The sequence below is a fragment of the Nomia melanderi genome, chromosome 2, assembly GCF_051020985.1.
Source record: "Nomia melanderi isolate GNS246 chromosome 2, iyNomMela1, whole genome shotgun sequence".
NCBI lineage: Eukaryota > Metazoa > Arthropoda > Insecta > Hymenoptera > Halictidae > Nomia > Nomia melanderi.
The window spans coordinates 23,141,519-23,151,757 of NC_135000.1; the positions used below are offsets into that span (position 1 = coordinate 23,141,519).

General features: G+C 38.8%; 1 protein-coding gene across 2 annotated transcripts; it reads left to right on the forward strand.

The window, feature by feature from the left end:
- The first annotated feature begins 3,189 nt into the window (after nt 1–3,189).
- On the forward strand, nt 3,190–9,542 carry LOC116426908 (kynurenine/alpha-aminoadipate aminotransferase, mitochondrial). 2 transcript variants are annotated; one of them, XM_031976559.2, is made up of 8 exons: nt 3,190–3,514; nt 3,600–3,787; nt 4,467–4,637; nt 5,693–5,953; nt 6,251–6,430; nt 7,890–8,016; nt 8,466–8,674; nt 8,880–9,542. In XM_031976559.2, the coding sequence occupies exons 1-8, from the start codon at nt 3,421–3,423 to the stop codon at nt 8,952–8,954; spliced, it is 1,305 nt and encodes a 434-aa protein (XP_031832419.1). In that variant the 5' UTR covers nt 3,190–3,420; the 3' UTR covers nt 8,955–9,542. The 2 variants fall into 2 exon arrangements, with proteins under 2 accessions (XP_031832419.1, XP_076220479.1); XM_076364364.1 differs by lacking the exon at nt 6,251–6,430.
- The last annotated feature ends 697 nt before the right edge of the window (nt 9,543–10,239 follow it).

Sequence of the window (10,239 nt, forward strand, 5' to 3'; positions counted from 1 at the left end):
TCACGCTGTCTGCCGTCTCGGAGAATGTCGACACGCGTGCCCGCGCGTAGCCGGCGCGCGCGGTGTAAACACTCGTCGATCGAAAGGGGCGGGCCGCGTTTATTGTTAACGCAGATTTCGATTTCTGTTCGAGGCCGTTTTTATATCCGTGTAAAAACAGTGCGCACGAAGGATGATTGCGATTCTCCTGTTTTTTTTCTCTCTTTTGAACGTTTGAAAACAGCGTGTTTCCTGTTTTTCTAGTCATTTACGCCTTTACGTATTATTTTGATCGCCGTTGGTACCGCAATCTCGTCGGCGACTACGGGGAAGCGATGCAATAATATAACCTGTTTACGGTTCTTCCCGGTTATCTCGAATTTATCTGCTGTCAGAAGGGAATCTGCCGAAATAAAGAACAAAGTTGCGTACTTGCGAAACGCTCGGGCTAATCTGGCTACACGCTTTGCAACTCGCACGGATAAGATGCGGGGAAAGAAACGCGGAAGAAATCTATTTAAAGAAAGGCTTGTCTAGTGTAATCTATTTATGTGCTTTAACTACTTGAATTTATAATTTACTGTAATTTTAAAACTGATTTTCTTTTTAATACGAAGCACAAAGACGTTTGCTTGAATCTAAAATTACTAGTAATTGCTTTTTCACGCGCATATTTACCGAAACGGTACTAAATACTTATTTCTACTTTACTTTTCATCAGACGAAAAATTTGAATGAATTAACATTCAATTGGCGCGCGTAATATCAAAAACAAATAGAAAGAAATATTAAATTGCTTAAATAGTACGTTTAATTAAAATGTAACGAATGAAATTTTATGAAATTTTATGCATTGTATCTATCGTGTCAGATAGAAGCTTCCTAGGTAATTTTCCGAGGTGTACAAGCGAACATGGCGACGGACTATTTATCAGTAAGTGAAACGTCGTCGTTGGGAAAAACGCAGCCGATTAAATTCTGCCCGTTTGTTGCATCAGAATAATACTTACGACATTTCAACCGTTAGATTAACGTTCCGCAAAAATAAAGAATGTGGCGTGCTCCCGAGATTTTAGTGGGGGGACAGATTCGTGATATGTGTGTGTATACATACGTCAGCCTGATGGCCGATACAAGCAGAATTTATCGAGCTAGATTAATTAGCTTTTATTTCCCGGAGATATGCAAGTGTCACGGGTCATTAAATCTCCATCACGAGCTATCCTTCTGCACGGGTAGTTTCAAGCTGTTGATCGATTTTGATAATCGATAAGATTACCACGACCACGGCGCTACTCATTGTGCACGGAATTCTTAACAATTTGTATAATTATAACAATAAAAGTAATAAACATTTTTCTTGTAGAAAATAATTTGATTGAATTATATTATACCAGAAAAATAAAGGAGGTAGAAGAAATGTACACGCAAGTAATAAAAACAATGAACATTTTCATTGCACAAAATAATTCTGTTGCATTGTATTATACCAGAAAAATAAGAGGAGAGGAGAAATGTACACAAAAGTATGAATAAATGAAAATGGTGCAACGGCAAACTCGCATTATCTGTATTTACACGGAATTTCATAGTGCGTCACCGGTTCTTTACCGATTCGCCCATTTCATGCGAAAGTGAATTGTTTTGCAGGTTTCCCCTCGGAACATTGAGTTAGGGGAAAGCCGAACGAGTATTTACCTATATAGGTGCAGTTTTCTGTGCTGGCAACAAAGGGTTTTCCCATACGTTCCATGACGAGCCGATACGCTTGGGAAAACAATCGAAGTAGGATGCGTTTCTGTCTCGCGGAGATAATTTGCTATCGAAGAAACACGCTTCAGATCAATTTCGTAACGAGCCACTACCGTCGACGGGGCGTGCTTCGACAGCTCGGCTATCAACCGTAACAAACACGCCTTCAGAAATTGTGACTAGGAATGTTTATTCCGATTGTTTCAATCGCGAATCGGTTAGATTATTTCAAGACAATACCACTGAAGGCAGGTTGTTGTTTCGAATTGTTGACACTAAGCCAGCGTGACTCAGAATTCTACGAATTGACAATTGTCAAAGAGGGAGTTAAAGGAAACTTTCACTTTCCTTATATATTATTTGCCGAGTGAAAATGAAAATCGCACACGAATTTAGGAAATAACAATACCACTATCGTACAGCGTTCTGATTCGTAACGATTAAAGTTTGTTGAATTTTTCAGTATTTTGATTAATCGTTTTAAAAAATCATTTAAGTGTTTAGTCGCAAACGTCGCGCGATCAAGCGGCGCCAAGATGGCGACTGGACGAAATGTTTCAATGTGCATACTATTTCGTGTACCCTATAGAATTTTCTTTCGATTCTATGCAGGATTTGTTCGTGTATCCACAATCGAATCTTTTCTTTTGAGAATTTTCCTCTCGTTTGAAGAAACAATTTACATGTATATAAACGAAGTTCAGTACGAGTCAATGTTACTGCCGTGTTTGCATGCAAACGTAAAGATATTATTTCGTTTCCGGTGATTATTCTTTTAGATTCCTCGAGGTGCTGCGCGAATACAAAATGGCGCCCGAAGCTTTTCACGTGCAGAGCCAGTGCAATTATAACGAAAATATGTTACGTAAATGGAAGACGGCTGTGGAATCGGGTCAGTATCACCATCATTTTCGCCATTCATTCACGGCGATGTAACGCCAAACCATGTTACATCATGGCCGACAGTCGAGTAGATTCTTTCGTCAGATAGTCGGATCACGCGGAATCACCGTCGATCGTTGAATATCCCAATTTCCCCGATGCTTTCCGTGAATTTTTCTTTCTTCCTCTCGTAGTTTCCCGCGTTTCACAATCCGGAGAGATAAACCTGGGGACATCGATCGGAGTCACGGAATTTTAGAATTTGTATCACTATCGGCGCAGGTTGCTTCATACGTGTTTCTCTCCGGGTATCTGCGGACGCTGTAAACAATTTTATTTTCCACAAAAACAATTGCCGTTTCAGTGGCCGAAACTTCGGTCGGCATTAAAATATCCGTGGTCGTTTTCAAATGTTCTACAGATTGTGCAAAGTTATCGTACACACGATTACAATACCGATGTACACATAGATAACTATATAATATATATAAGTTACGTATGAAACTCATTCGTTTCTTTTCAACTACGTGAGTATTATCTGACGCAACCAAAGCTATCGCAAAATATAAAAGCCGGGTGAACGCGAGAGTGCTGTCAGTGTTAATAGTAGTGCCGTTGGTATTCCATGAAATAGAATCTGTTCTTAAGAACAATCCTCTCCGCTCTATTCTCGAGTAAACTCGCAAACGTCGAGAAGCGACAGAACCCAATATTAAACGATCTCATATTGTATTTGTTCCAATCAATATTCGTTACGATCTCGAACTTCGAGCGTTGAATTCCTCGACGGTTCATACGGTTTCAAGGATGCAAAAAATCAGAGAGAAATTCAATATGGATTACTCCAGTTTTAAAACTGAGGTCTCTAAACAAAGGAGGTCCGCGACCACCAGGGAATTAAGTAAGAAGTCGATTTTATCGATTTAATTCGATTTTCAACGATCAACCGACTGATTTTAAATGCTTCTTTGTGTAACTCATTGCAGCGAAAATAGCGTACTCCGCGGGGAACAACGTGGTGTCTCTGGCCGAGGGAATGCCGAACGAGAAAACGTTCCCGTTTACTGAAATCTCCGTCAAACTTAAGGATGGATCCTCGTTCACCCTCGAAGAGAGGGACCTGGCCGTCGCGCTGCAGTACCTTCCCACGCAGGGTTACCCGCCGCTTCTTCAGGTAATTAACTAATAATCAACTTCAGTTATACTATACCAAGAACCCGTGAGCTTTGATCTTCATCTTCTGGTAATTTAGACTGCAAGATTTTCAGCGCTTCCAACTTTGACATATGTACATAACACAAAGAACACGAATAGATTAGTTTAAACTATTTCAATTCAGCTGTGTAGTCCTCGGCATGTTATTTCAAATTAAACCGTCGAATAAACACCAGCAGCATGGAAAGTGTCAACCTTTATCAAAATACTTTAATCAGCGATTACTCGGTAAACCTTTTCGAATTAATAACCAGCAACCACCAAGGCTAATTTTCAACATTCTCTCGGTTCAAAATCAGAAACATCGCGTACACAAAATATTTAGAAACTTCAAAAGTAGATTGAATAGTTTGGCCCTTAACGTGTAAAGAATATTCTTATTCTGCTCGTTATTCGAATTAATTTGTAAAAGTGTGGTTGCACGTTCGCCGAACAATGTTCTCCCCGCGTAGCAAGAGAAAAACACGTTAAAATCTCGCGTATTATGAGATTCTGGGGGAACGATTTTTCTTTATTGCCGACCGCCACGCAGTCGCGCGTCTCCTCTCAAGTCGCTGCAATTTTTCCTTCCTTTTCCCCCGGCGTAATGCAATTGCCCCCAATATGTTTAACGACGTTGAATATTAAATTGGTTTCAGAGCCTGAGGGAGTTCCAGCGAAGGGCGCACGCACCTCCCTTGTGGGAGAGCCGCGACATTGTGATCGTCTCCGGAGCTCAGGACGGATTAAGCAAAACTCTCGAGGCTATAATCGGGCCCGGTGATCCGCTCTTGGTGCACGATCCTTTTTATCCGGGCGTGGAAGTTGTGGTCAGTAATTTCTTCACCGTTTTCTATTTCACCCGTTCGTCCTCGTTCCGATTTTATTCAGACATCCGAGAACCGGTTATGAATGAAAAAAAAGAAAGAAAATGCCGCAAAAAAGATTCCAACTTTTCGAAACAGACGGAAATTGCATTATTTTCTCCATTATTTTCTCCGTGCACAAAGTGTACAGGAGTTCACAGTTAATTGGAATTTTTATGTGAAACGTTAATTGCGCTATTTCCTCAATAAAAATCCGCATCGGCGAATTACGGGCAAATAACGATGTAATGTCGATCACCTAGCAGCGATAATGTAACTCTGATATAATTTCAATTGATATATACGTTGGAACACAATTAATGCGGGACGTCTAGAAAGGAAACGGGAAAAAGGTAAATTTCAGAAAACTGTTATCGAATTGAACTGTTTTCTAGTCGACAGACTGAAACAAATCAAAGGAAGTATCTCTTATCGCTACGAAGTATCGCGAGACTGAATTGGAGGGCAGCGATTTCTTAAAAGTTCCATTTTTCCTTCAGAAAATGTGAAACGTCTGATAAATTAGAATAACATTGAAGCTAATCGTGAATACGCGTGACTCTGTTTCGATGGAAAAAACAATTACGCTGATCTGTTTTGTACGAGAACAGGCATTTTTCTCAATGTTATCGCGGGCTATGTAAATTGACGTCATCGTTTTCGGGATGGACCATTGATTGCGAATAATCGATTAGTGATTTACCGATTCAGCGATTCAACTGATTTACCTAACCTATGAATGTTTTGACGAATGGAAAATGTAGATTAGTATTAAACAATTATCTAACTGTTGCAAATACGTCACGCTTCGTGCCACTATCATCGTAAGCATTATGTGAAGTGATTAACGAGTGTTATCGGTTAACCACGCTGCCGATAATCGCGGTAACACATAGTCAAAACGAAATACAGTTTACGTAATCGGAGGTGCACCGTGTCAGAGTTCATTAGGTGATTAGTTTCATGTGTTGGGAGATGATCGAGACGAACTCTACTGACATCCCGTTTCTCGGTTACAGGTCGCGCCCTATAAGGCAGAATTGATCCCCATCCCGCAAGATGAGCACGGTGTCATCCCGGAGATTCTCCGGGAAACGTTGAGAAACAGGGAACTCGCCGGCAAGAAAATGCCCAAGCTCATGTACATAAACGCCACCGGGACCAATCCCACCGGCGTTGTTATCCCGCTCGAAAGGCGGAAGGAGATATACAGTATTGCCTGTGACTACAACTTCTTGATCCTTGACGACGATCCTTACCATTTCATGCACTTTGAAGATGTAAGTGACCATTTTTCAGAAAGAGATTTGCTTAAGCTTAGAATACGAATCCAATGAAATTAATCCGGGAAATTAATAGAATAATAATTAAATGAATTTGAAAAATGAACTTTATTATAAATAATCGATCAACGTCAGCAATCTAGAGTAATCTAGTAATTAAAATTTTAATGTTTGAGATTTATGATACGAACGAGGAAAGTTTTTCCTTCATCAATTAATTGCTTAATGAACTTGTTGTTTAGCTAACGATTTAGCGAGTCAGCGACTGTATGATTCGATTGATCTCTTTCACAGGAAGAACCTAAATCGTTCTTGTCGTTGGACACGGAATGCCGTGTAATAAGGTTGGACTCCTTTTCGAAAGTGATCAGCAGCGGTATTAGATTAGGATTCATCACAGCAGCAGCGCCGTTAATCGCGAGCATAGAACTCCACTTGCAGAGCAGCCATCTCCATGCCCCTACATTATCACAGGTTGGTAGGGTGGTTTACCCTCACCCTTATTCTCGGCAATCGATATCGTTACGGCTTCTGAAGAAAATTGGCGATAGAAATGAAAAATTCAATTAAACTTCAATTCATAGAGATCAAACCAAATGAAGATTCAATGTTTAAAAAGGAAGAAAACCAAAACCTAGGCGCATATGAATTCGTGTAGGAAGTTAAAACATTTGATCGGAGTTCTAACAAATATTCGTATCTTATCTTATCGATGTAACAAAAGGACTTTGACCAGAAAAGATGACCTCTGCTACTTTTTCCTATCATTATTAATTACATCTGAAAAAAGAAAGTTCACAATGGAACTTTTTCGACAAGACCTTCAGCTTGCTGATTTCATAGTCCGCTGCTTCTGATAAAAGTACATTGTATCTAACGCCTAGACTTGCGTAAGTCTATATTTCGGATCTTTCTTATGAAATAATTCTTTACTCGATCTATTAAGCCAACGAAGCACCTCAGTTTTAATTGTACAAATATTCAGAATTCAAATTTGTGAAATGTACATTTTGAAATTCATCTCCCAGCAACGGAAACCGTTAACGAAGCTGCGAAGTGTCTTGCCCAATTGTTACCAAGCCAATAAAAAGTTGCAGCGATAAATTATATGCATCGATAATGTCCCGATCGTCAATAAAACTCATGTCACTGCACGCTTCATAAAGATAGTCTCGAATCTTGTGATGCGGGGACGGCCGAACGCGCGTCGTAAATATTATTCTCCCCCTATTATGATGAAACATAGTGAAACATATCGGAACAGCTAGCACGCTCCGCGCGCTTATCGCTCGGCGCGCGCGTTTGCTGTACCGACAGCGGCGCGTGTCCGCTCTTATCGGGAATGTAAACACTGATCACTTTTAATGACTCTAACGGGGGAAAAAATGTCTTCGCGTCCGCCACGATGATGCAGGCGGTGAAAAATCTAAAATGATCGAGTCTATAAAAATTCTGATGACTTCGAGATACACGAAGTACATGAAATTTTTATCGATCTCGCCGTTTTACGTGTGAGACGTCCACCGACAGATATTCTTTAGATGATATACGTGTATTTCAATATAATAATGGTAATTAGGGAAAAGTATTAATTCTATATTAATTTTATATTAGTAGGATACGGTTAGGAAATAAATATAAGTGGATTGTTAAATATTACTCTTTTGAAATGTTATTAGAAATATTCAAATGTTTGTGTCGGAACAATATTTGAGAATTATTGTTACATTCACATATCATTTTGAACGCGTTAATTAAGGGTAAAGGTAAATAAATAAGAGTGCAATGTTTGATCAGTAAATTATTTACTATTATCATTGGTCAAGTAAATGAACGAAATCTGTTGAGAAGCCAATAAAATTCTAAATGAAGAGTGTTAAAGTAATTGGCGTATTTAGATTAATTTGTGTAATTAATATCCTTTTGTTTCCAGGTGATAATGTACAGATTAATGAAAGCCTGGGGATACGATGGACTAATAGACCATTTCATGAGTATAAGGTATTTCTACAAGCAGCGCAGGGACGTTATCGCGGCGCTCGCAGAAAAACACTTGAACGGTACGTAACAATAATTAATTTACACCCGACTGATTTGATTGTCCGGCATATCATTATTCGATGAGCCTCTTTGCGAAAGAACTGTGATACACGGTGTCATTTTCACAGCTATCTAATATTTATTGCGAAACACTTAAAGAAATATTTACAAATTCGTTTTGCAATTCTGTGTTTCATTATTAAAATATAGATATAATAACATTCAACGAAGATTCTTGTTTCGTATTTTATATCATCCATTACGTTCATTACATGAAAATAAAGTTCTTCATAATGTACGATGAACGAAGTGAAATTCATTTAACTATATTTAATAGCAATTACCGTCGGTAGAAGGTTCGAGAACAGTCGTCTTATAATTAGTATCGCTGCACAGAGATTGTTCGGAGCTAATTAAATTTTCAATAGTATTATATCAAAGGAAGTGACGTCGATTCTCTGCTGTGCAGGTTTGGCAGACTTCACTCTGCCAAAGGGAGGATTCTTCCTCTGGATCAAAGTACGAGGCATCCAGGATACTTGGAAGATGATCATGCAGCGAGGAGTTAAGGAAGGCGTAATAATGGCGCCCGGCGGAGCCTTCATGAAGGATACCACTAAACCTTGCAATGCTGTCAGAGCGAGCTTTGCAAAAGCTTCTTACGAAGAGATGGATCTGGTAAGCTGGAACAAGTCTTTTACGAATATGTAATTTACGATAATTCTTCGACACGTTATTCCTTTCTGAGAAATCGAATTTTACTTTAAAGTTGATTTGTATGTAATACATATTATGAGGAGTAATCGGTTATTATATTTTCTTTCGAATTATGATTACTATCAGATGGATACGAAGTTATTAATTTTTGGAAATTTCTTTTCAGGCGTTACGAAGATTGGCGGATTTGATCAGATACGAATTGCGGCACAATTATCGGTTAATGAATGGAAATCCGTAGTATTAACGGTGGTATTACGATTCTGAATGTAGTATACCTTGCATTTTCGACGTTACCAGCAGTGAGTAACGACCGACTATGTGAATAGAGTAGTCTATTCGTAGGGAATATCGTACATTGGTAAAGATGCGATAATTTCATCGATTGCTGAGAATTTACCGACTACTGATACGTTAGTTCGAAAACTAGAGAATTATTTATACCTATGATAAATAAGTCTTCGCATATTATTTGTCAATATGATTCCTAGAGGACGCTATAAGACCAAACTTTTTCTTTGATATTTCTAATTTCTAATTGGTTATCGTTTTTTGTATCGTTCAAAGCGCGAACTCAAATTTGCGTTATATAGCGACGGTTTCGCTAGCTATCATCGTCTCATTGTCTTAATATTGTCATCATTATTTTCATGATCATCATTAAGTTGTATTTAACCGTTTCCAAAAATGCAAAGCGAACTTTGTATTTTATTGTGATATATGTATACGAAAGCGATTTTTTTTATTTATCAAATAACGGCGAAGTATTGTATATTAATTGGAGTTTTGTTAAATTTATCGTTTTGTAAATAAAATTGCGTTGATTATATATTCTATTCACGATATTCCTTCACCGTCTGATACCTATAATTATTGAAATTATTAGAAACAAGGAAGCGAATTATTGTAACAATAAGTAAAGCACGTAGAAAGGAGCACGTAAAGATTTCAAGCAATTCATTTTGCAACGAATGAATGCCTATGAAATGTTACTTACATCGCGAAACGCAGATTATCTACCCCTGACGCTTTTTAATTAGCCTTCGGAAAATGATTTAACACAATAGAAGAAAGCAGGCAGTAGATTAGATAGAGCGAAGATGGGTCAATAAGTGTAGAGAGGGACGCGAATCCAAAAGATAGGGGTGTTAGGGGGAAACAGGGACTAGACTCTTTCGCATAACGCTAAACATCTTAATTACCAATTAATTGAAGAAAATTAAATTAATCTGCACCAATATAAGCCGAGGAGAGCCGTCCTGCGGCGTGCAGACTTCCTTGGTGTTCAACTCGTGTGTTGTACGTCCCATCGTCGATCATCCTCTCCGTGTTGCTTCGTTTTCGTAGGAACGATTTCTCGCTGCTTAAAATAGTCCCGATATTGCATTATATTTTCTTCTGACAAACGCGACGGGTGTGACCGTTCGATACGGCTCTTGATTTCTCGCTAAGAATAAACGAAAAAATACCACGCTCCGTTCAGCGCTGTTATTAACCATACTATCGATTTCCTATGAGGAATATTT